Below are 25683 nucleotides of genomic sequence, written 5' to 3' on the forward strand. Positions count from 1 at the left end.
GTTCATGTATCGTAACTACCCTGATAAAATTCAATTCCCCGTAAACGCCTCCGTGGTGGAATCTGGTATTTTTAGCAATGATAGACCCAATTATGAGCAATCTATCTGTACCGGTCACAAGTTGCACTTTTGAGTTTTTTGGAAGAAAAAAATAAAAAGATCAAGTTCAGTAACTCAAACTGCCCTAATATAATATTTTGACAATCGATTCCTCCTAAAGGCTTCCATGGAGGAATGTGTTTATTTTACCAATTATAGACCTAATTAAGAGCAATCTATCAGTACCGGTCACAAGTTGCACATTTGAGTTTTTTGGAAGAAAGAAATATTTTTTGATCGATTGATGTGGAAATTGTTTGACCCAAAATCATGTTTTACTGCGTATAACTCAGAAACGGTAGGATATAGGAAAAAATGATTCAGGTACAACTTGTAGATAATTTTATGGCCTTTCAACTTTTCCTTGAAAGTTTTTCTCTAACATGTACTGTTTTTGAGATTTAAGCGAAAATTGAAAAAATGGACCCATTTCCCCCCTCCCCCCACTCTGGGGCTCCTCCTAGTGGCCCGGGGTTTTAGTATGTTTATTACCTAGGGACTCTTGACATGTTTCCGAAGAAACATCTTACGTTACTAACTCACGCACTCTAGACCCCCCTTGGAGGGACTCATTCAATGGACTATCTACACTGGTAAGCGAGTTTTTATTCGATAAAATTTAAATATTTTGAGTTACATAAAAATCCATTCCTAACTTTTTTTTTAATTTCTGCTTGAGAAGGGATGAAAGAATTATTACCTCAAAATGATTAAATTTAATAGAATTTTTTTGTTCTGAATGTTCAAAATTTTATATTACATCAATAATAGTACATTCAAAACATTTTAACATGGTAGTTGATGGTAGGTTGTGGTAGGAAATTGTACGCAGTGGTTGGATATAGTAGAAATTGTAGGTGATGGTAGAAATTCGTAGTTTAATGTATAGTAAAGTTCTGCGTAAAGTCGTACTCCACCGTGGGTATGACGGTTTGCACGAATTTCAAGAAAACTATTAGATAGCTGTGAACGCCGAGCGATCCTCCACTCTCTGTCACTGTTTCTATGATTTTCTTCATTACTTCTGCGTGCCTGGAAATAAATAAACGTTACTTAAAAAGCGCTTCTCATTCGTCATAAACATACTTTAAACATAATTAAATAGAACATGTTCGGAAAAGAGACCTGGATAAATAGAGACTAACGCTTAAGAGTTCAAACAAGTAAACTACTATTCAATCCGTTAAAATTATATTTTATCAACCTAGCTCATTGCATTTTCAATTTCAACCTAGCCCATTGCATTTTCAATTTCAACCTAGTCCGTTTCATTTTGTAACCCTATCCCGTTACATTCTCAGGTTAGGGAGCTAAAACAGATGCTTTAACAGGTCAGGGAGCTTTTACAGGTGCTTTAACAGGTCAGCGAGCTTTTACAGGTGCTTCATTACTTCTATATATACGTTTAACGATGTCGACTTTAAAATGTTGTCATTGTAATATTGTGATTGACGAAATGCTTGCATTTATACAAAATAAGCTGTCCATAATGAGTGAGGACGGTTTAGTGCGAATTTGTTTGTCTGCATTTACGCGAGATCAAGTCGATACGTCCTGGACTTTATTATCACAATCAATTCCAGTGGAACATAAACCAAAAACGACTCGAAAAGGACAAGGAAAAGAAAATCGAATTCTTAACGATATAATTAATCTACTCAAGACCGTTGAGCCTGATGTCATTCCTGTGTTCGTGGCCAGGGACTTGGAAAAATTACCGCCCGTGACATTTGATCATGTTGATGTGACGAAATTACTTAAAGATATAACGTTAATGCAGTCGGAAATAAAAAACATTAAGTCTTCCTATGTAACGCTGGAGAAATTTCAACATATGGAAAATGAGATAAAAAGAGATAGAATTTCATCGCCTCCTACGAATAATATCAACTCTAAAAGGGGTGCAGGCTGTTCATATGGCTCCCCAATTACCCCAACTACAATAACCAAGGAATATTCCATGCATAAAAGTAATGAAAAAACGTTTTCTACGAGCATGTTATATAAAGAGGGTACATTAAAATTGACGCCACGGAAAAATAACGGCTCGCGGCTGCGTCAAAACGAGAGGTACGAGCGGTCGCCGTCTTCTCACTCCCTCGCAATGACGTCACATGAGCGACACGAAGTTTCTATTAAACAACCAATGAGAAGTCCGAACAAATCTGACATGACAAATGTCAATAACATTGAACGAAATGAAGGCTGGATAACGGTACAAAGGCGTAAACAATACAAGAAGAAACAATTATCAGGAAGGATTGGCACAGCAGATATACTTAATACGTTTAAAGCAGCGGAAAGAAAAATACCTATATTTATAACGAATGTGCATAAGGATACTTTAGAGGCCGATATATGTGAATATATTTATAAAAATACTAAAGAAAGTGTTGAATTGGAAAAAATTGACATTAAAAAATCGAGTGAATATTGTGCTTACAAATTTTTTGTATGCAGTCTAAAGAAACATTTATTTTTAGACGAAAAGCTATGGCCTAAAGGTATAATATTCAGGGAGTTTATACACTTTAAATATAAACGTCCATATGAGCTTCGCTCCAACGGCAAGTCACATATAAACAATGTGTAATAAGAATAATGCTATGTGTAAATTTGTAAGCTTCAACTGTAAAAGTATAAAACGCTCGATCGATGGAATTCGCAAACTATGCGAATCAGCTGACGTTATTGCGCTTCAGGAAACATGGTTGCTGCCACATGACATATCATTCCTTAATAATGTACATAGCGATTTTCAATATACCGGGACTTCGGCGGTGGACACATCGGCGAGTATACTACAAGGGCGACCCTATGGCGGGGTCGCTTTGCTGTGGAGGCGTGACATGTTCCCCGTTGTGAAAGTGGTTCAGTGTCACAATCCGCGAATATGTGCAGTGCGTTTAGAAGTGAATAGAAAGCATATATTAGTGATAAGTGTTTATATGCCTACAGACTGCGTTATAAACCTTACGGAGTTTACGGACTGTCTCGCGTCGGTGAGTTGTATAATAGACAATGAAAATACTGAATATGTTTATTTGTTAGGGGACTATAATGCCCATCCAAATGAATTGTTTTATAAAGAATTGATTGATTTTTGCAATGAACAAAAATGGCATTGTATTGACATTGAATTATTAGGATTAAATTCTGGTTCCTTTACTTTTATTAGTGATAGCCATGGTAGTAAGAGATGGCTAGACCATTGCTTGGTGACACAAGCAACTAAGCTTACAATAAGACATTGTTATATACAGTATGATAGTTTCTGGTCTGATCACTTTCCTTTGATTCTTGAATGTGACTTGGGGTCTGTAAATGTGAAGATATCAAGGACATTTCTTCCTTTTAATAAAATTGTATGGGGGGAACGGAATACTGAACAAATAAAAATGTATAACAAAAATTGTAATGATAAATTGAAATTGTTATCTTTTCCTGATGTATTAAATTTGTGTTGTAATAAGCATTGTAATGACATGGAACATAGAAAATTATTAGATAATATGTATAACAAAATTATATCAATATTATGTGACTCCGCTATTAGTAGTAGTGATGACCATAGGCATACCTGTAGGAGAAAAAGAGTTGTGGGGTGGAACCGACATGTGGCTCCAGCATATAGGAAGGCTAGGTCTGCCTTGCAAATCTGGTTAGACATGGGTCAACCACAATTTGGTAGAATATATGATGAAATGCGTGAAACCAAACGCATATTTAAATCACGTTTAAGATGGTGTCAAAATAATGAAGAAAAAATCAAAATGGATATTTTAGCAACACATAATACTAACAAAGATTTTCATAGTTTTTGGAAGGCAACAAATAAGTTAAGTGCAAAGCCAAGCCTTCCTGCTTCTATTGAAGGTTGTAGTGATCCACATGAAATTGCCCATATCTTTAAATGTCATTTTTCTGTAAAACCTTTGCAAGTGGCTTCATGTGAAGAGGTGCCGGATGCTGAGACCTCCGATGATATTACTATTCGGTTCACTGATAAAGATATTCAAAATAGAATAAACTGCGTAACTCGAGGGAAATCACCTGGTCATGATGGTCTCAGCATCGAGCATCTGCGCTATGCTGGACCCCACATGTCGCGTGTACTTGCTTTACTGTTCAATTTATGTATCAGTCATTCTTACCTGCCTTATGACATGATGAAGACAGTAGTTGTACCAATTGTAAAAAATAAAACCGGCGATCTCACAGACAAGGGCAATTACCGACCCATTTCACTGGCTACGGTGATTGCCAAGGTCTTTGATGGGATGCTTGAACCGCTTTTAAAAACCTCTATAAATCTACATGATAACCAGTTCGGTTTTCGAGCCGGACTAGGCACTGAAAATGCTGTCCTGTGCTTAAAACATGTCATCAGGTACTATACATCAAAGCAAACCCCAATCTATGCCTGCTTTCTGGACCTGTCTAAGGCATTTGACCGGGTGTCATATGAGGTCTTATGGAGGAAGCTAAGAGATTACCACTTGTCTCCTGAATTGATCAGGATTTTACAGTTTTGGTATGGTAACCAGGCCAATACAGTTCGTTGGGCTGGTGTTCATTCGGACACATTTAAACTTGAATGTGGGGTAAGACAAGGAGGGTTGACTTCTCCAACACTCTTTAACTTGTACATTAATGCACTTATTGTTGAACTTAGCAACACTCATATTGGGTGTCATATTGATGACACTTGTGTCAATAATATTAGCTATGCAGATGACATGGTCTTATTGAGCGCGTCAGCATGTGGGCTCCGTAAGTTGATTACTATATGTGAAAGGTATGCCGATGGTCATGGCTTGCTCTATAACGCATGTAAAAGTGAGGTTATGGTTTTCGAGGCAGGCCGGAAATCACCCCGGTCAATGCCTCCAATCACTCTGAATGGGCTTGTTTTAAAAAGAGTCAATGAATATAAATATCTTGGCCATATACTGACATCTGACTTGAAGGATAATGCTGACATAGAGAGGGAGCGTAGAGCATTGTCGGTCCGTGCGAACATGGTGGCCAGGAGGTTTGCTCGTTGTTCCACTGAAGTGAAATTAACACTATTCAGAGCATATTGCTCTAATTTCTACACGTGCAGCCTCTGGTATAACTATGGTCGTCGGGCATACAATGCTCTGCGTATTCAATATAACAACGCATTCAGAGCGCTGATGGGGCTGCCTCGCCACTGTAGCGCATCGGGGATGTTTGCTGAAGCTCGGGTAGATTGCTTTTATAGTATAATACGGAAGAGATGTACATGTCTGGTGCGCCGGGTGCGGGGCAGTACCAACACTGCTCTAAAAATGATCGCAGACAGATATGATTGTGTGTACTTGCACCATTGCGAGCAAGTACACACATCCTATATCAATAAAAATAAAATGACATTATATAAATGGTAAATTGTAAAATGATAATATGTATTTAAATAATTAATGTAATGTACTAACATAGTAATTAAGAAATTACTAACAAGTGGACCTATGATGTCTTATCAATAAATAAATTATTATTATTATTATTATTAAAATGTCAGGGAGCTTTTACAGATGATTTAACAAATCAGGGAGCTTTTACCGGTGCTTTACAGGTCAGGAAACTGTTACAGGTGCTATAACAGGTCCGGCAGCTGTAACAGATGCTTTAACAATTCAGGGAGCTTTTACCGGTACTTTAACAGGTCCGGGAGCTTTAACAGGTGCTTAAACAGGCCAGGGAGCTGTAACAGGTGAATTATCAAGTCAGAGAGCTACAACAGATGCTTAAACAAGTCCAGTAGGTTTGACAGGTGCTTTAACAGGTCAGGGAGCTTTAACAGGTGCTTTAACAGGTCAGGGAGCTTTAACAGGTGCTTCAAATTGTTAGGGTGCTTTTACCGGAGCTTTAACAGGTCAGGGAGCTTTTACAGGTGATTTAACAGGTCAAGGAGCTTTTAACGGTGCTTTAACAGGTCAGGGAGCTGTTACCGGTGCTTTAACAGGTCAGGGAGCTTTGCCAGGAGTAAAAACAGGTCAGGGAGCTTTGCCAGGAGTAAAAACAGGTCAGGGAGCTTAAACAGGTGCTTGAACAGGTCAGGGAGCTTTAACAGGTGCTTCAACAGGTCAGCGAGCTTTAACAGGTGCTTCAACAGGTCAGGGAGCTTTAACAGGTGCTTAAACAGGTCCGGGAGCTTTAACAGGTGCTTAAACAGGCCAGGGAGCTGTAACAGGTGAATTATCAAGTCAGAGAGCTACAACAGGGGCCTTAGGTAAAGTAACTATTAAAAAACGATAACGAAGTTAGAAAAGGCAAAAATGTATGGGATTGACATACGCCGCGTTAGATCACGTGGTCGATCTAATGTCAAACCCATACATTTTTCCTTTTCTAACTTCGTTATCGTTTTTTAATTGTTACTTTGTCTAAGGCCCCAGATGCTTAAACAGGTCCGGTAGGTTTATCAGGTCCTTTAACAGGTCAGGGAGCTTTCACAGGTGCTTTAACAGGTCAGGGAGCTTAAACAGGTGCTTTTACAGGTCAGGGAGCTTTAACAGGTGCTTTTACAGGTCAGGGAGCTTTAACCGGTGCTTTAACAGGTCAGGGAGCTTTAACCGGTGATTTAACAGGTCAGGGAGCTTTTACCGGTGCTTTAACAGGTGCTTCAAAATGTTAGGGAGCTTTTACCGGTGCTTTAACAGGTCAGGAAGCTGTTACAGGTGCTTTAACAGGTCCGGCAGCTGTAACAGGTGCTTTAACGGGTCAGGGAGCTTTTACAGGTGCTTTAACAGGTCAGGGAGCTGTAACAGGTGCTTTAACAGGTCAGTGAGCTGTAACAGGTGCTTAAACAGGTCAGAGAGCTTTTACCGGTGCTTTAACAGGTCAAGGAGCTTTGCCAGGAGTAAAAACAGATCAGGGAGCTTAAACAGGTGCTTGAACAGGTCAGGGAGCTTTAACAGGTGCTTCAACAGGTCAGGGAGCTTTAACAGGTGCTTCAACAGGTCAGGGAGCTTTAACAGGTGCTTCAACAGGCCAGGGAGCTGTAACAGGTGAATTATCAAGTCAGAGAGCTACAACAGATGCTTAAACAGGTCCGGTAGGTTTATCAGGTGCTTTAACAGGTCTGTGAGCTTTCACAGGTGCTTAAACAGGCCAGGGAGCTGTAACAGGTGAATTATCAAGTCAGAGAGCTACAACAGATGCTTAAACAGGTCCGGTAGGTTTATCAGGTGCTTTAACAGGTCAGGGAGCTTTCACAGGTGCTTTAACAGGTCAGGGAGCTTTAACAGGTGCTTTAACAGGTCAGGGAGCTTTAACAGGTGCTTTTACAGGTCAGGGAGCTTTAACAGGTGCTTCAAAATGTAAGGGAGCTTTTACCGGTGCTTTAACAGGTCAGGGAGCTTTTACCGGTGATTTAACAGGTCAGGGAGCTTTTACCGGTGCTTTAACAGGTCAGGAAGCTTTAACAGGTGCTTCAAAATGTAAGGGAGCTTTTACCGGTGCTTTAACAGGTCAGGAAGCTGTTACAGGTGCTTTAACAGGTCCGGCAGCTGTAACAGGTGCTTTAACGGGTCAGGGAGCTTTTACCGGTACTTTAACAGGTCCGGGAGCTTTAACAGGTGCTTAAACAAGCCAGGGAGCTGTAACAGGTGAATTATCAAGTCAGAGAGCTACAACAGATGCTTAAACAGGTCCAGTAGGTTTTACAGGTGCTTTTACAGGTCAGGGAGCTTTAACAGGTACTTCAAAATGTAAGAGAGCTTTTACCGGTGCTTTAACAGGTCAGGGAGCTTTTACCGGTGATTAAACAGGTCAGGGAGCTTTTACCGGTGCTTTAACAGGTCCGGCAGCTGTAACAGGTGCTTTAACGGGTCAGGGAGCTTTTACCGGTACTTTAACAGGTCCGGGAGCTTTAACAGGTGCTTAAACAAGCCAGGGAGCTGTAACAGGTGAATTATCAAGTCAGAGAGCTACAACAGATGCTTAAACAGGTCCAGTAGGTTTTACAGGTGCTTTTACAGGTCAGGGAGCTTTAACAGGTACTTCAAAATGTAAGAGAGCTTTTACCGGTGCTTTAACAGGTCAGGGAGCTTTTACCGGTGATTAAACAGGTCAGGGAGCTTTTACCGGTGCTTTAACAGGTCAGGAAGCTTTAACAGGTGCTTCAAAATGTTAGGGAGCTTTTACGGGTGCTTTAACAGGTCAGGAAGCTGTTACAGGTGCTTTAACAGGTCCGGCAGCTGTAACAGGTGCTTTAACGGGTCAGGGAGCTTTTACAGGTGCTTTAACAGGTCAGGGAGCTGCAACAGGTGCTTTTAAAGGTCAGGGAGCTGTAACAGGTGCTTTAACAGGTCAGTGAGCTTTAACAGGTGCTTCAAAATGTTAGGGAGCTTTTACCGGTGCTTAAACAGTTCAGGGAGCTTTTACCGGTGCTTTTACAGGTCAGGGAGCTTTTACAGGTGATTTAACAGGTCAAGGAGCTTTTAACGGTGCTTTAACAGGTCAGAGAGCTGTTAAAGGTGCTATAACAGGTCCGGCAGCTGTAACAGGTGCTTAAACAGGTCAGGGAGCTTTTACCGGTGCTTTAACAGGTCAGGGAGCTTTGCCAGGAGTAAAAACAGGTCAGGGAGCTTAAACAGGTGCTTGAACAGGTCAGGGAGCTTTAACAGGTGCTTCAACAGGTCAGGGAGCTTTAACAGGTGCTTCAACAGGTCAGAGAGCTACAACAGATGCTTAAACAGGTCCGGTAGGTTTATCAGGTGCTTTAACAGGTCAGGGAGCTTTCACAGGTGCTTTAACAGGTCAGGGAGCTTTAACAGGTGCTTGAACAGGTAAGGGAGCTTTAACAGGTGCTTTTACAGGTCAGGGAGCTTTAACAGGTGCTTCAAAATGTAAGGGAGCTTTTACCGGTGCTTTAACAAGTCAGGGAGCTTTTACCGGTGATTTAACAGGTCAGGGAGCTTTTACCGGTGCTTTAACAGGTCAGGAAGCTTTAACAGGTGCATCAAAATGTAAGGGAGCTTTTACCGGTGCTTTAACAGGTCAGGGAGCTTTTACCGGTGTTTTAACAGTTCAGGAAAAGCTGTTACAGGTGCTTTAACAGGTCCGGCAGCTGTAACAGGTGCTTTAACGGGTCAGGGAGCTTTTACCGGTACTTTAACAGGTCCGGGAGCTTTAACAGGTGCTTAAACAAGCCAGGGAGCTGTAACAGGTGAATTATCAAGTCAGAGAGCTACAACAGATGCTTAAACAGGTCCAGTAGGTTTTACAGGTGCTTTAACAGGTCAGGGAGCTTTTACAGGTGCTTGAACAGGTCAGGGAGCCTTGCCAGGAGTAAAAACAGGTCAGGGAGCTAAAACAGGTGCTTTAACAGGTCAGGGAGCTTAAACAGGTGCTTGAACAGGTCAGGGAGCTGTAACAGGTGCTTTAACAGGTCAGTGAGCTGTAACAGGTGCTGAAACAGGTCAGAGAGCTTTTACCGGTGCTTTTACAGGTCAAGGAGCTTTGCCAGGAGTAAAAACAGGTCCGGGAGCTAAAACAGGTGCTTGAACAGGTCAGGGAGCTTTAACAGGTGCTTGACCAGGTCAGGGAGCTTTAACAGGTGCTTCAACAGGTCAGGGAGCTTTAACAGGTGCTTCAACAGGTCAGGGAGCTTTAACAGGTGCTTCAACAGGCCAGGGAGCTGTAACAGGTGAATTATCAAGTCAGAGAGCTACAACAGATGCTTAAACAGGTCCGGTAGGTTTATCAGGTGCTTTAACAGGTCAGGGAGCTTTCACAGGTGCTTTAACAGGTCAGGGAGCTTTAACAGGTGCTTTAACAGCTCAGGGAGCTTTAACAGGTGCTTTTACAGGTCAGGGAGCTTTAACAGGTGCTTCAAAATGTTAGGGAGCTTTTACCGGTGCTTAAACAGTTCAGGGAGCTTTTACCGGTGCTTTTACAGGTCAGGGAGCTTTTACAGGTGATTTAACAGGGCAAGGAGCTTTTAACGGTGCTTTAACAGGTCAGGGAGCTGTTAAAGGTGCTATAACAGGTCCGGCAGCTGTAACAGGTGCTTAAACAGGTCAGGGAGCTTTTACCGGTGCTTTAACAGGTCAGGGAGCCTTGCCAGGAGTAAAAACAGGTCAGGGAGCTTAAACAGGTGCTTGAACAGGTCAGGGAGCTTTAACAGGTGCTTCAAAATATTAGGGAGCTTTTACCGGTGCTTAAACAGTTCAGGGAGCTTTTACCGGTGCTTTTACAGGTCAGGGAGCTTTGCCAGGAGTAAAAACAGGTCAGGGAGCTTAAACAGGTGCTTGAACAGGTCAGGGAGCCTTGCCAGGAGTAAAAACAGGTCAGGGAGCTTTAACAGGTGCTTCAACAGGTCAGGGAGCTTTAACAGGTGCTTTAACAGGTCCGGGAGCTTTAACAGGTGCTTAAGCAGGCCAGGGAGCTGTAACAGGTGAATTATCAAGTCAGAGAGCTACAACAGATGCTTAAACAGGTCCGATAGGTTTATCAGGTGCTTTAACAGGTCAGGGAGCTTTCACAGGTGCTTTAACAGGTCAGGGAGCTTTAACAGGTGCTTTAACAGGTCAGGGAGCTTTAACAGGTGCTTTTACAGGTCAGGGAGCTTTAACAGGTGCTTCAAAATGTTAGGGAGCTTTTACCGGTGCTTAAACAGTTCAGGGAGCTTTTACCGGTGCTTTTACAGGTCAGGGAGCTTTTACAGGTGATTTAACAGGGCAAGGAGCTTTTAACGGTGCTTTAACAGGTCAGGGAGCTGTTAAAGGTGCTATAACAGGTCCGGCAGCTGTAACAGGTGCTTAAACAGGTCAGGGAGCTTTTACCGGTGCTTTAACAGGTCAGGGAGCTTTGCCAGGAGTAAAAACAGGTCAGGGAGCTTAAACAGGTGCTTGAACAGGTCAGGGAGCTTTAACAGGTGCTTCAACAGGTCAGGGAGCTTTAACAGGTTCTTTAACAGGTCCGGGAGCTTTAACAGGTGCTTAAGCAGGCCAGGGAGCTGTAACAGGTGAATTATCAAGTCAGAGAGCTACAACAGATGCTTAAACAGGTCCGGTAGGTTTATCAGGTGCTTTAACAGGTCAGGGAACTTTAACAGGTGCTTAAACAGGTCAGGGAGCTTTTACAGGTGCTCAAACAGGTCAGGGAGCTTTTACCGGTGTATTAACAGTTCAGGAAACTGTTACAGGTGCTTTAACAGGTCCGGCAGCTGTAACAGGTGCTTTAACGGGTCAGGGAGCTTTTACCGGTACTTTAACAGGTCCGAGAGCTTTAACAGGTGCTTAAACAAGCCAGGAAGCTGTAACAGGTGAATTATCAAGTCAGAGAGCTACAACAGATGCTTAAACAGGTCCAGTAGGTTTTACAGGTGCTTTAACAGGTCAGGGAGCTTTTACAGGTGCTTTAACAGGTCAGGGAGCTTTTACAGGTGCTTTAACAGGTCAGGGAGCTTTTACAGGTGCTTTAACAGGTCAGGGAGCTTTTACAGGTGCTTAAACGGGTCAGAGAGCTTTTACCGGTGCTTTAACAGGTCAGGGAGCCTTGCCAGGAGTAAAAACAGGTCAGGGAGCTTAAACAGGTCAGGGAGCTTAAACAGGTCAGGGAGCTTAAACAGGTGCTTGAACAGGTCAGGGAGCTTTAACAGGTGCTTCAACAGGCCAGGGAGCTGTAACAGGTGAATTATCAAGTCAGAGAGCTACAACAGATGCTTAAACAGGTCCGGTAGGTTTATCATGTGCTTTAACAGGTCAGGGAGCTTTCACAGGTGCTCAAACAGGTCCGGCAGCTGTAACAGGTGCTCAAACAGGTCCGGCAGCTGTAACAGGTGCTTAAACAGGTCAGAGAGCTTTTACCGGTGCTTTAACTGGTCAGGGAGCCTTGCCAGGAGTAAAAACAGGTCAGGGAGCTTAAACAGGTGCTTGAACAGGTCAGGGAGCTTTAACAGGTGCTTCAAAATATTAGGGAGCTTTTACCGGTGCTTAAACAGTTCAGGGAGCTTTTACCGGTGCTTTTACAGGTCAGGGAGCTTTTACATGTGATTTAACAGGTCAAGGAGCTTTTAACGGTGCTTTAACAGGTCAGGGAGCTGTTAAAGGTGCTATAACAGGTCCGGCAGCTGTAACAGGTGCTTAAACAGGTCAGGGAGCTTTCACAGGTGCTTTAACAGGTCAGGGAGCTTTAACAGGTGCTTTAACAGGTCAGGGAGCTTTAACAGGTGCTTTTACAGGTCAGGGAGCTTTAACAGGTGCTTCAAAATGTTAGGGAGCTTTTACCGGTGCTTAAACAGTTCAGGGAGCTTTTACCGGTGCTTTTACAGGTCAGGGAGATTTTACAGGTGATTTAACAGGTCAAGGAGCTTTTAACGGTGCTTTAACAGGTCAGGGAGCTGTTAAAGGTGCTATAACAGGTCCGGCAGCTGTAACAGGTGCTTAAACAGGTCAGGGAGCTTTTACCGGTGCTTTAACAGGTCAGGGAGCTTTGCCAGGAGTAAAAACAGGTCAGGGAGATTTTACAGGTGATTTAACAGGTCAAGGAGCTTTTAACGGTGCTTTAACAGGTCAGGGAGCTGTTAAAGGTGCTATAACAGGTCCGGCAGCTGTAACAGGTGCTTAAACAGGTCAGGGAGCTTTTACCGGTGCTTTAACAGGTCAGGGAGCTTTGCCAGGAGTAAAAACAGGTCAGGGAGCTTAAACAGGTGCTTGAACAGGTCAGGGAGCTTTAACAGGTGCTTCAACAGGTCAGGGAGCTTTAACAGGTGCTTCAACAGGTCAGAGAGCTACAACAGATGCTTAAACAGGTCCGGTAGGTTTATCAGGTGCTTTAACAGGTCAGGGAGCTTTCACAGGTGCTTTAACAGGTCAGGGAGCTTTAACAGGTGCTTCAAAATGTAAGGGAGCTTTTACCGGTGCTTTAACAAGTCAGGGAGCTTTTACCGGTGATTTAACAGGTCAGGGAGCTTTTACCGGTGCTTTAACAGGTCAGGAAGCTTTAACAGGTGTTTCAAAATGTTAGGGAGCTTTTACCGGTGCTTTAACAGGTCAGGAAGCTGTTACAGGTTCTTTAACAGGTCCGGCAGCTGTAACAGGTGCTTTAACGGGTCAGGGAGCTTTTACCGGTACTTTAACAGGTCCGGGAGCTTTAACAGGTGCTTAAACAAGCCAGGGAGCTGTAACAGGTGCTTTAACAGGTCAGTGAGCTGTAACAGGTATTTAATCAGGTTAGGGAGCTATAACAGATGCTTTAACAGGTCAGGGAGCTGTATCACCTGCTTTAACAGGCCGGGGAGCTGTAGCAGGTGCTGTGATAGGTCAGGAAGCTGTTAAAGGTGCTGTGATAGGTCAGGAAGCTGTTACAGGTGCTTTAACAGGTCAGGGAGCTATAACAGGTATTTAATTAGGTGAGGGAGCTATAACAGATGCTTTAACAGGTCAGGGAGCTGTATCACCTGCTTTAACAGGTCAGGGAGCTTTTACAGGTGCTTTAACAGGTCAGGGAGCTTTAACAGGTGCTTCAACAGGTCAGCAAGCTGTAACAGGTATTTTGTCAAGTTAGGGAGCTATAACAGATACTGTGACAGGTCAGGAAGCTGTAACAGGTGCTTCGACAGGTCAGGAAGCTGTGACAGGTGCTTTAACAGGTCAGGGAGCTTTAACAGGTATTTTGTCAAGTTAGGGAGCTATAACAGATACTGTGACAGGTCAGGAAGCTGTAACAGGTGCTTCGACAGGTCAGGAAGCTGTTACAGGTGCTTTAACAGGTCAGGGAGCTTTAACCGGTGTTTTAACAGTTCAGGAAGCTGTTACAGGTGCTTTAACAGGTCCGGCAGCTGTAACAGGTGCTTTAACGGGTCAGGGAGCTTTTACCGGTACTTTAACAGGTCCGGGAGCTTTAACAGGTGCTTAAACAGGCCAGGGAGCTGTAACAGGTGAATTATCAAGTCAGAGAGCTACAACAGATGCTTAAACAGGTCCAGTAGGTTTTACAGGTGCTTTAACAGGTCAGGGAGCTTTTACAGGTGCTTTTACAGGTTAGGGAGCTTTTACAGGTACTTTAACAGGTCAGGGAGCTGCAACAGGTGCTTTTGCAGGTCAGGGAGCTGTAACAGGTGCTTTAACAGGTCAGGGAGCTGTAACAGGTGCTTTTACAGGTCAGTGAGCTGTAACAGGTATTTTATCAGGTTAGGGAGCTATAACAGATGCTTTAACAGGTCAGGGAGCTGTATCACCTGCTTTAACAGGCCAGGGAGCTGTAGCAGGTGCTGTGATAGGTCAGGAAGCTGTTACAGGTGCTTCAACAGGTCAGCAAGCTGTAACAGGTATTTTATCAGGTTAGGAAGCTATAACAGATACTGTGACTGGTCAGGAAGCTGTTACAGGTGCTTTAACAGGTCAGGTAGCTTTCACAGGTGCTTTAACAGGTCAGGGAGCTTTAACAGGTGCTTAAACAGGTAAGGGAGCTTTAACAGGTGCTTTTACAGGTCAGGGAGCTTTAACAGGTGCTTCAAAATGTAAGGGAGCTTTTACCGATGCTTTAACAAGTCAGGGAGCTTTAACCGGTGATTTAACAGGTCAGGGAGCTTTTACCGGTGCTTTAACAGGTCAGGAAGCTTTAACAGGTGCTTCAAAATGTAAGGGAGCTTTTACCGGTGCTTTAACAGGTCAGGGAGCTTTTACCGGTGTTTTAACAGTTCAGGAAAAGCTGTTACAGGTGCTTTAACAGGTCCGGCAGCTGTAACAGGTGCTTTAACGGGTCAGGGAGCTTTTACCGGTACTTTAACAGGTCCGGGAGCTTTAACAGGTGCTTAAACAAGCCAGGGAGCTGTAACAGGTGAATTATGAAGTCAGAGAGCTACAACAGATGCTTAAACAGGTCCAGTAGGTTTTACAGGTGCTTTTACAGGTCAGGGAGCTTTTACAGGTGCTTGAACAGGTCAGGGAGCCTTGCCAGGAGTAAAAACAGGTCAGGGAGCTTAAACAGGTGCTTGAACAGGTCAGGGAGCTGTAACAGGTGCTTTAACAGGTCAGTGAGCTGTAACAGGTGCTTAAACAGGTCAGAGAGCTTTTACCGGTGCTTTTACAGGTCAAGGAGCTTTGCCAGGAGTAAAAACAGGTCCGGGAGCTAAAACAGGTGCTTGAACAGGTCAGGGAGCTTTAACAGGTGCTTCAACAGGTCAGGGAGCTTTAACAGGTGCTTCAACAGGTCAGGGAGCTTTAACAGGTGCTTCAACAGGTCAGGGAGCTTTAACAGGTGCTTCAACAGGCCAGGGAGCTGTAACAGGTGAATTATCAAGTCAGAGAGCTACAACAGATGCTTAAACAGGTCCGGTAGGTTTATCAGGTGCTTTAACAGGTCAGGGAGCTTTCACAGGTGCTTTAACAGGTCAGGGAGCTTTAACAGGTGCTTTTACAGGTCAGGGAGCTTTAACAGGTGCTTTTACAGGTCAGGGAGCTTTTACAGGTGATTTAACAGGTCAGGGATCTTTAACAGGTGCTTTAACAGGTCCGGGAGCTTTAACAGGTGCTTAAGCAGGCCAGGGAGCTGTAACAGGTGAATTATCAAGTCAGAGAGCTACAACAGATGCTTAAACAGGTCCGGTAGGTTTATCAGGTGCTTTAACAGGTCAGGGAACTTTAACAGGTGCTTAAACAGGTCAGGGAGCTTTTACAGGTGCTCAAACAGGTCAGGGCGCTTTTACCGATGTTTTAACAGTTCAGGAAGCTGTTACAGGTGCTGTAACAGGTCCGGCAGCTGTAACAGGTGCTTAAACGGGTCCAGTAGGTTTTACAGGTTTTTTAACAGGTCAGGGAGCTTTTACAGGTGCTTTAACAGGTCAGGGAGCTGCAACAGGTGCTTTTACATGTCAGGGAGCTGTAACAGGTGCTTTAACAGGTCAGTGAGCTGTAACAGGTATTTTATCAGGTTAGGGAGCTATAACAGATGCTTTAACAGGTCAGGGAGCTGTATCACCTGCTTTAACAGGCCAGGGAGCTGTAGCAGGTGCTGTGATAGGTCAGGAAGCTGTTAAAGGTGCTGTGATAGGTCAGGAAGCTGTTACAGGTGCTTTAACAGGTCAGGGAGCTATAACAGGTATTTAATTAGGTGAGGGAGCTATAACAGATGCTTTAACAGGTCAGGGAGCTGTATCACCTGCTTTAACAGGTCAGGGAGCTTTTACAGGTGCTTTAACAGGTCAGGGAGCTTTAACAGGTGCTTCAACAGGTCAGCAAGCTGTAACAGGTATTTTGTCAAGTTAGGGAGCTATAACAGATACTGTGACAGGTCAGGAAGCTGTGACAGGTGCTTCGACAGGTCAGGAAGCTGTGACAGGTGCTTTAACAGGTCAGGGAGCTTTAACAGGTATTTTGTCAAGTTAGGGAGCTATAACAGATACTGTGACAGGTCAGGAAGCTGTAACAGGTGCTTCGACAGGTCAGGAAGCTGTTACAGGTGCTTTAACAGGTCAGGGAGCTTTAACCGGTGTTTTAACAGTTCAGGAAGCTGTTACAGGTGCTTTAACAGGTCCGGCAGCTGTAACAGGTGCTTTAACGGGTCAGGGAGCTTTTACCGGTACTTTAACAGGTCCGGGAGCTTTAACAGGTGCTTAAACAGGCCAGGGAGCTGTAACAGGTGAATTATCAAGTCAGAGAGCTACAACAGATGCTTAAACAGGTCCAGTAGGTTTTACAGGTGCTTTAACAGGTCAGGGAGCTTTTACAGGTCAGGGAGCTTTTACAGGTACTTTAACAGGTCAGGGAGCTGCAACAGGTGCTTTTGCAGGTCAGGGAGCTGTAACAGGTGCTTTAACAGGTCAGGGAGCTGTAACAGGTGCTTTAACAGGTCAGTGAGCTGTAACAGGTATTTTATCAGGTTAGGGAGCTTTAACAGATGCTTTAACAGGTCAGGGAGCTGTATCACCTGCTTTAACAGGCCAGGGAGCTGTAGCAGGTGCTGTGATAGGTCAGGAAGCTGTTACAGGTGCTTTAACAGGTCAGGTAGCTGTAACAGGTGCTTTAACAGGTCAGGGAGCTTTAACAGGTGCTTTAATAGGTCATGGAGCTTTAACAGGTATTTTGTCAAGTTAGGGAGCTATAACAGATACTGTGACAGGTCAGGAAGCTGTAACAGGTACTTCGACAGGTCAGGGAGCTTTTACAGGTGCTTAAACAGGTCAGAGAGCTTTTACCGGTGCTTTAACAGGTCAGGGAGCCTTGCCAGGAGTAAAAACAGGTCAGGAAGCTTTAACAGGTGCTTCAACAGGCCAGGGAGCTGTAACAGGTGAATTATCAAGTCAAAGAGCTACAACAGATGCTTAAACAGGTCCGGTAGGTTTATCAGGTGCTTTAACAGGTCAGGGAGCTTTCACAGGTGCTCAAACAGGTCCGGCAGCTGTAACAGGTGCTTCAACAGGTCAGGGAGCTTCAACAGGTGCTTTAACAGGTCCGGGAGCTTTAACAGGTGCTTTTACAGGTCAGGGAGCTTTTACAGGTGATTTAACAGGTCAAGGAGCTTTTAACGGTGCTTTAACAGGTCAGGGAGCTGTTAAAGGTGCTATAACAGGTCCGGCAGCTGTAACAGGTGCTTAAACAGGTCAGGGAGCTTTAACAGGTGCTTAAACAGGTCAGGGAGCTTTTACAGGTGCTCAAACAGGTCCGGCAGCTGTAACAGGTGCTAAAACAGGTCAGAGAGCTTTTACCGGTGCTTTAACAGGTCAGGGAGCTTTGCCAGGAGTAAAAACAGGTCAGGGAGCTTAAACAGGTGCTTGAACAGGTCAGGGAGCTTTAACAGGTGCTTCAACAGGTCAGGGAGCTTTAACAGGTGCTTCAACAGGTCAGGGAGCTTTAACAGGTGCTTCAACAGGTCAGGGAGCTTCAACAGGTGCTTTAACAGGTCCGGGAGCTTTAACAGGTGCTTAAACAGGCCAGGGAGCTGTAACAGGTGAATTATCAAGTCAGAGAGCTACAACAAATGCTTAAACAGGTCCGGTAGGTTTATCAGGTGCTTTAACAGGTCAGGGAGCTTTCACAGGTCCTTTAACAGGTCAGGGAGCTTTAACAGGTGCTTTTACAGGTTAGGGAGCTTTAACAGGTGCTTCAAAATTTTAGGGAGCTTTTACCGGTGCTTAAACAGGTCAGGGGGCTTTTACCGGTGATTTAACAGGTCAGGGAGCTTTTACCGGTGCTTTAACAGGTCAGGGAGCTTTAACAGGTGCTTTTACAGGTCAGGGAGCTTTAACAGGTGCTTCAAAATGTTAGGGAGCTTTTACCGGTGCTTTTACAGGTCAGGGAGCTTTTACAGGTGATTTAACAGGTCGAGGAGCTTTTAACGGTGCTTTAACAGGTCAGGGAGCTGTTACGAGTGCTATAACAGGTCCGGCAGCTGTAACAGGTGCTTAAACAGGTCAGGGAGCTTTTACCGGTGCTTTAACAGGTCAGGGAGCTTTGCCAGGAGTAAAAACAGGTCAGGGAGCTTAAACAGGTGCTTCAACAGGTCAGGGAGCTTTAACAGGTGCTTCAACAGGTCAGGGAGCTTTAACAGGTGCTTAAACAGGCCAGGGAGCTGTAACAGGTGAATTATCAAGTCAGAGAGCTACAACAGATGCTTAAACAGGTCCGGTAGGTTTATCAGGTGCTTTAACAGGTCAGGGAACTTAAACAGGTGCTTAAACAGGTCAGGGAGCTTTTACAGGTGCTCAAACAGGTCAGGGAGCTTTTACCGGTGTTTTAACAGTTCAGGAAGCTGTTACAGGTGCTTTAACAGGTCCGGCAGCTGTAACAGGTGCTTTAACGGGTCAGGGAGCTTTAACCGGTACTTTAACAGGTCCGGGAGCTTTAACAGGTGCTTAAACAAGCTAGGAAGCTGTAACAGGTGAATTATCAAGTCAGAGAGCTACAACAGATGCTTAAACAGGTCCAGTAGGTTTTACAGGTTTTTTAACAGGTCAGGGAGCTTTTACAGGTGCTTTAACAGGTCAGGGAGCTGCAACAGGTGCTTTTACATGTCAGGGAGCTGTAACAGGTGCTTTAACAGGTCAGTGAGCTGTAACAGGTATTTTATCAGGTTAGGGAGCTATAACAGATGCTTTAACAGGTCAGGGAGCTGTATCACCTGCTTTAACAGGCCAGGGAGCTGTAGCAGGTGCTGTGATAGGTCAGGAAGCTGTTACAGGTGCTTTAACAGGTCAGGGAGCTATAACAGGTATTTAATTAGGTGAGGGAGCTATATGCTTTAACAGGTCAGGGAGCTGTATCACCTGCTTTAACAGGTCAGGGAGCTTTTACAGGTGCTTTAACAGGTCAGGGAGCTTTAACAGGTGCTTCAACAGGTCAGCAAGCTGTAACAGGTATTTTATCAGGTTAGGAAGCTATAACAGATACTGTGACAGGTCAGGAAGCTGTTACAGGTGCTTTAACAGGTCAGGTAGCTGTTACAGGTGCTTTAACAGGTCAGGGAGCTTTAACAGGTGCTTTAACAGGTCATGGAGCTGTAACAGGTGCTTTAACGGGTCAGGTAGCTGTTACAGGTGCTTTAACAGGTCAGGGAGCTTTAACATGCGCTTTAACAGGTCATGGAGCTTTAACAGGTATTTTGTCAAGTTAGGGAGCTATAACAGATACTGTGACAGGTCAGGAAGCTGTAACAGGTGCTTCGACAGGTCAGGAAGCTGTTACAGGTGCTTTAACAGGTCAGGGAGCTTTTACCGGTGTTTTAACAGTTCAGGAAGCTGTTACAGGTGCTTTAACAGGTCCGGCAGCTGTAACAGGTGCTTTAACGGGTCAGGTAGCTGTTACAGGTGCTTTAACAGGTCAGGGAGCTTTAACATGCGCTTTAACAGGTCATGGAGCTTTAACAGGTATTTTGTCAAGTTAGGGAGCTATAACAGATACTGTGACAGGTCAGGAAGCTGTAACAGGTGCTTCGACAGGTCAGGGAGCTTTTACAGGTGCTTTTACAGGTCAGGGAGCTGCAACAGGTATTTTATCAGGTTAGGAAGCTATAACAGATACTGTGACAGGGCAGGAAGCTGTTACAGGTGCTTTAACAGGTCAGGTAGCTGTTGCAGGTGCTTTAACAGGTCAGGGAGCTTTAACAGGTATTTTGTCAGGTTAGGGAGCTATAACAGATACTGTGACAGGTCAGGAAGCTGTAACAGGTGCTTTAACAGGTCAGGGAGCTGTAACAGGTATTTTGTCAGGTTAGGGAGCTATAACGATGCTTTAACAGGTCAGGGAGCTGTATCACCTGCTTTAACAGGTTAGGGAGCTGTAACAGGTGCTTTAAGTCAACCTAACCCGTTACATTTTATCAAATCATCCCGTTACATCTTATCAACCTTTCCGTTACATTCTGTAACCCTATCCCGTTACATTCTGTCAAAATAGCCATGTCAATTTTATCAACCTATCTTGTTACATTTTTTACAATCTCACCTGAACCACACTTACATTAAACTAACTATCCACTCTAGCTAAAATCCGATGAAAAAAAACACGGAAAACAATAAAAAAAGTCATCAACTCGACCAACACGACTCTACAAAGGCCATAGCATGCCCAAGGAAAGAAAAAAAAAGACGGGTTGCACTCCGGGAGTACCGGCAGAAGTGAAAACTTGATTATTAACGTTGAGCATGTTTGATATTGTGGAATTGTATCCGTCTTACGCTTTTTCGATCAGGCCACGTGTCCTGACGCGAGTTTAAGATTTTATACCCAACGCCGCTAAAGAAGTTTCACTTCAATAACGTCATTATCACCTGCACGGGTGCACGGAGGCCATGGAGGGCCCCGAGAGGTGCGGGTGGTGCTCCATGGTGACCGTCTTCTTGGCGTGGTCCTGCGACACGTCCTCGTACATCTGCGACACGCTCAGCAGCTTGCGCTCCTGAGAAAATACGTAATTAAATGATGTATAGTGTAGTTCCTCGGATTGAATACTTTATCATCAACTAGGTTTCCGCCCGCGGCTTCGCCCGCGCAGTCAAAGAAAAACCCGCATAGTTTCCGTTCCCGTGGGATTTCCGGGATTGCGTCATTTTCCCGGGATAAAAAGTAGCCTATGTCCTTTCTCGGGTATCAAAATATCTCCATACCAAATTTCATGAAAATTGGTTCAGTAATTTAGGCGTGATTGAGTAACAGACAGACAGACAGACAGAGTTACTTTCGCATTTATAATACTAGTATGGATAAAGACAATGCTGTACTAAAACTCTTCCAACTTTTAATTGAAAATTATTAATAATAAATCTTAATTCAAATGCAGATAACAAAATTAATAATACAGAAAATACATTAGGGGATATCCCGTTGTGAGTCTGGAATCAGTGTTCAATTTCATCATCATAATGATATTTTTTAAACTAGGTTTAATTAATGTCACAGTTGGCCACTGTTCAGGTGGATCGCTTGATGCGTAAACGATCACTGACGCACTTTAACATTTGCTTATGCGTTGCCCATCTTTAACGTTTATACTGTTTAAAGATATTATGAATGTAGGATTTAATAATTAAACTTGCTTCTTCAGCCTTCTATTCAATAATATTGAAAATTAATTACTTTATCGTCATAACTCACAATATATTGATTATTGACGTACTAAGTTAACGTCGTAGTTTCAAAGAAAATTTTAAAACTATTAAAATGCGGGTACATGAATAAATTTTCTCAAAAAACAACTATTAGTCAGTTCAATAAAGAAACGAATCTTCAATGGCGGCCAAAGCTGACTTTGACAGATGGTAGGATCATCAAAAAAGAAAATAAAAATAACGTAAATTGATAATTATTTTATTAATTATTTCAAATTGTTTGTTGACAAACTTTTTTGTTATTGTATTTGTGTATTTATATGAATTATCATATTTACGTATACAGAATGTAATAAAATCCCCATAATACTTGTAATAAGCCCATAAAACTGAACAACTTTTCCCAAAGAACATATTTTGTCAAATTCCAATAAAACATTATTTACTTTCGCAAATGCATAATTGTCATTGTAAATTTATGATAAAAACTATTATAGGGAAAATCAAATACATTTTGGTGATTTTATTTTTCCATTTTTTTTTTGCATACCGTACGGCCGTGTGTGAGCGAGAGGGAATGATAAGCGCCGCCATTGAAGATTCGTTTCTTTAAAGAACTAACTAATATAAAAAATAAAAAATTCCCCAACTCACCTCATCATACCCAATCAGCCAGAGCCGTGGCGTCTGGTAGTACTTGTCGTAGGTGATGTGCAGGTCGTACGTGCGCGTGCGCACGATTTCGTCACCGCTACGTGCGCGGGACGTAGTGGCTGGCTTGGTGGCGCGAGTGCTTAGCGCTACTGACTGATGGACACATAATAACATAAATACAGGGGCTCATTTATGTTAGAGCGTGGTTGTATTACGTAATTAAATACTGATATAATATTTCTTAGACATCTTTACTCGACCAAAGTCAAGATAATAATGTCCCGCAACTGCAGACAACGATTATTTATAGGGCGATCAAAGCAACTATTCGAGTGGTGTGACTCAGCCCAGGTGTTATTTGTGTTGTTTTGATCGTTATTTTGAATATGGCTTGAAATATATTTATTATTAGGTAATTAAATGATTGTTAATAGTTTTATATTTTAATTCATTATTATTAAAATAATTTATTAAGTCAATCAATTGATTTACTTTTAAAATATAATTTTATCGTTAAATTAAAAGCGCTATCATTTATATAGCTCATTTGACCCTTTTGAGTGTAAAAAACAAAAACACCCATTTCATGCTATATTTCGTCATAGATAAAAAATAGGCTAAGGATAAGTTGTGAATGTAGTGCAATTTAGTTGAAATATTTTGGCATACACTTTCACGTTTTTTGTTTAGACTTCAGCCTATTGATGTTTTACTGATCGTATTTAGGTTTGAAATATTGCACATGTTATATTGTAACAGTTGCATAAATTGATATATTTATAAAAGCATTTAAAATATTTTTTATTATTTATTTATAAAAGCATTTAATGGTAAATTCAATCACCACAGAAACCAACAAAATTTTCCAGGTGTAGTGAAATAATGCAAAATAATTTATTTAAAATTTCCAAAAAAGCATAATATGATACATTTTCGATTCTAAAGAAACTGTGAAAATGATTATTTCATATTTTATTTCCACTTTATTTCAAACTAGCTTTCACCCGCGGCTTCGCCCGCGTGGTGTTTTTTTGCAATAAAAGGTAGCCTATGTTCTTTCTCAGGGTCTAAAGATTGTATGTGCCAAATTTCATCAAAATCAGTTGAGAGGTTTAAGCGGGAAAGCATAACACACAGACAGATAGACAGAGTTACTTTCGCATTTATAATATTAGTAGGAATTTATGCAGTGTATTTTTTTAATATCACATCATGTGTGCAACATACCGGATCAACTTCATCCAGCAAGCCAGATTCCTGGAAGTGTTCCATATCCTCAGCCTCCCCCTCATCCCCATCATCATCATCCTCGCCATCCCCATCCCCATCTCCATCGCTGTCACCTGTCTCCGCTGCGTCTAACGTCATCTCGCACACCTTTTATGTGAATTTTTAAGGATAAAACAAAACAGAAGTAAAGAATTTTCAGATCAAAAGATCAAATCTAATTATGTACAGCTGAAAATATTTTTAGTTAGTGTAAGTTTATCTTATGAACTTGAAGGTTAGGTGTGAAATAAACAATCTTAATATGTATGTATAAATCTCGTGTCACAATGGTGATCGTGTCCTCAATGTGGTCTCAATGTACTCCTAAACCACTGAACCGATTATAATAAAATTCGCACACCATGTGCAGTTCGATCCAACTTATAGTTAGACGAGATAGATATTATACGAGATAGGATAGTTTAAACATGTAGGTACCACGGGCGAAGCCGGGGCGGACCACTAGTTATTATTATATTTGTGTTAGAAAGCCCATTAATTATTATCCAACCAATAGGTATGAATGTGTTTTGAGCATTTTTATTAAAGCTACATTTAATATTTATTTAACAGCAATAAACATTGATGTTCATTGATATATTCATTGTTTTAATAAACCTACGTTTCACATTTGATTATCTGAAGTCCTAACAACTGACAACAAATTAGTACGGAGCAGAAGATTCCTATTGCATTTAGCCATTTACAATATCCTTAAGATTAGCATGGAAAAATTTTACTTTTTCCTCAACAGTTGGTGATCCCGCAGAGTCATAGTGGTGTGTGTCAACCCAGCCGCCTTCGCCATCATTTTCATCCTCAATAATTTTCTCATGATCCTCACAATATTCTATCTGTAAAGAAATTATTACATATTTTGTTTTAACCATTTATTAATTTGTTAATATTAAAATTGTACAAATTGTATCTAGAAAGCTGAGCTGATATTTCATTCAAGCAAGGCTGTTTCACACCAATTCAATGTTTATAATCTTTATAATAGAAACAAAGTAAAAGATAATATAAAAGGAGTTGAAGTCAATTTTAATGTTACAATACATAATATGCAATATTATTTATTTCTAGCTGCTCCGCACGGTTTCACCCCGTGGCTCCAGTCTCCACTCCTGTCAGTCGTAGCGTGATGATATATATATTAGCTTATAACCTTCATCGATAAATGGGCTATCCAACACCGAAAGAATTTTTCAAATCGGATCAGTAGTTCCCGAGATTAGCGCTTTTTCTAACAAACAAACAAACTCTTCAGTTTTATAATATTAGTATAGATGCTATTTTAAATTTTCTTAGTATTTACTTATAGGACTTTCTAGACAGAATTTACATTCTGAAACATTGATTGATTATATATATAAAATTATAAAGAACAATAGAATATAGCTGTATGTATAACATAAAATTCCCAAGTTACCTGTTTGCACCTCCGATAGCATGGCACATTCCTCGTAATTAGGAATTGTTTATCAGCTGGTAGATATGGCTTGATTTTGGACTCCTCTCCCTTCGCCCACTGCCAGGTGGGACAGTGGTGCACCAGGTGGTCACCAGCCGCTACAAACTCTTCCGGAGTTAACACACCAGTTTCTTGGAATTTGGATTCCTGCATTCGAAAATTAAGTAATATTTATTTAAGTTAAGTTTATTGCAGAAACATATGAATATCACAATTATCTATACTGAATACAAAGAGATACAAGACGTGTAGGAATAAAATTTACTAATAAGAAACCAATATGATAATTATTAATTACTACTCTGCTGTTATCGATAGAACATACAAGACAATTTATTACCAAATTGTATTCACATCCGGTGCTCTTGACATTTATTCATTACTTTGTTAGCAACGATAACAATATGCGAGATAAAATGAACCCACCTTCAAAACTGGTGTCAAGTAACCGGCGACCCCAAGAGCTGTGCCCTTTACTGTATTTATAACACTCTGCATTCTTGATTCTTATTTATGCCAAGAATGCAGATTCTTCATAAAAAAAACCTATATGTTTTGATTTTTTCCAAACGCCGGACAAAGCAAATACGCTGTAATAAATCTACAGCAAAACGACAATTCTTCAATTCTTTTAACTTTTGACTGTGCTTTTGACCACAGATTAAGT

At 42.2% G+C, this 25683-nt stretch overlaps 2 protein-coding genes across 2 annotated transcripts; one reads left to right on the plus strand and one right to left on the minus strand.

Moving 5' to 3' along the window:
- Window positions 1-689: 689 nt before the first annotated feature.
- On the minus strand, window positions 690-25665 carry Atg3 (Autophagy-related protein 3). The gene is made up of 7 exons (XM_090110251.1): window positions 25443-25665; window positions 24975-25163; window positions 24283-24396; window positions 23501-23650; window positions 22274-22426; window positions 20843-20970; window positions 690-1131 (listed from the first exon to the last, which is right to left on the minus strand). The coding sequence occupies exons 1-7, from the start codon at window positions 25512-25514 to the stop codon at window positions 978-980; spliced, it is 960 nt and encodes a 319-aa protein (XP_089966377.1). The 5' UTR covers window positions 25515-25665; the 3' UTR covers window positions 690-977.
- Window positions 1498-2692, plus strand: LOC149910072 (uncharacterized). Its single transcript, XM_090110247.1, has one exon. It carries the CDS (start codon window positions 1511-1513, stop codon window positions 2690-2692), a length of 1182 nt encoding a protein of 393 aa, XP_089966373.1. The 5' UTR covers window positions 1498-1510.
- Window positions 25666-25683: the final 18 nt, after the last annotated feature.

The sequence above is a fragment of the Colias eurytheme genome, chromosome 2 (genome assembly GCF_061535395.1).
Source record: "Colias eurytheme isolate Ceu_HAF_F1 chromosome 2, ilColEury1 Martin Lab GWU primary, whole genome shotgun sequence".
Classification (NCBI taxonomy): domain Eukaryota; kingdom Metazoa; phylum Arthropoda; class Insecta; order Lepidoptera; family Pieridae; genus Colias; species Colias eurytheme.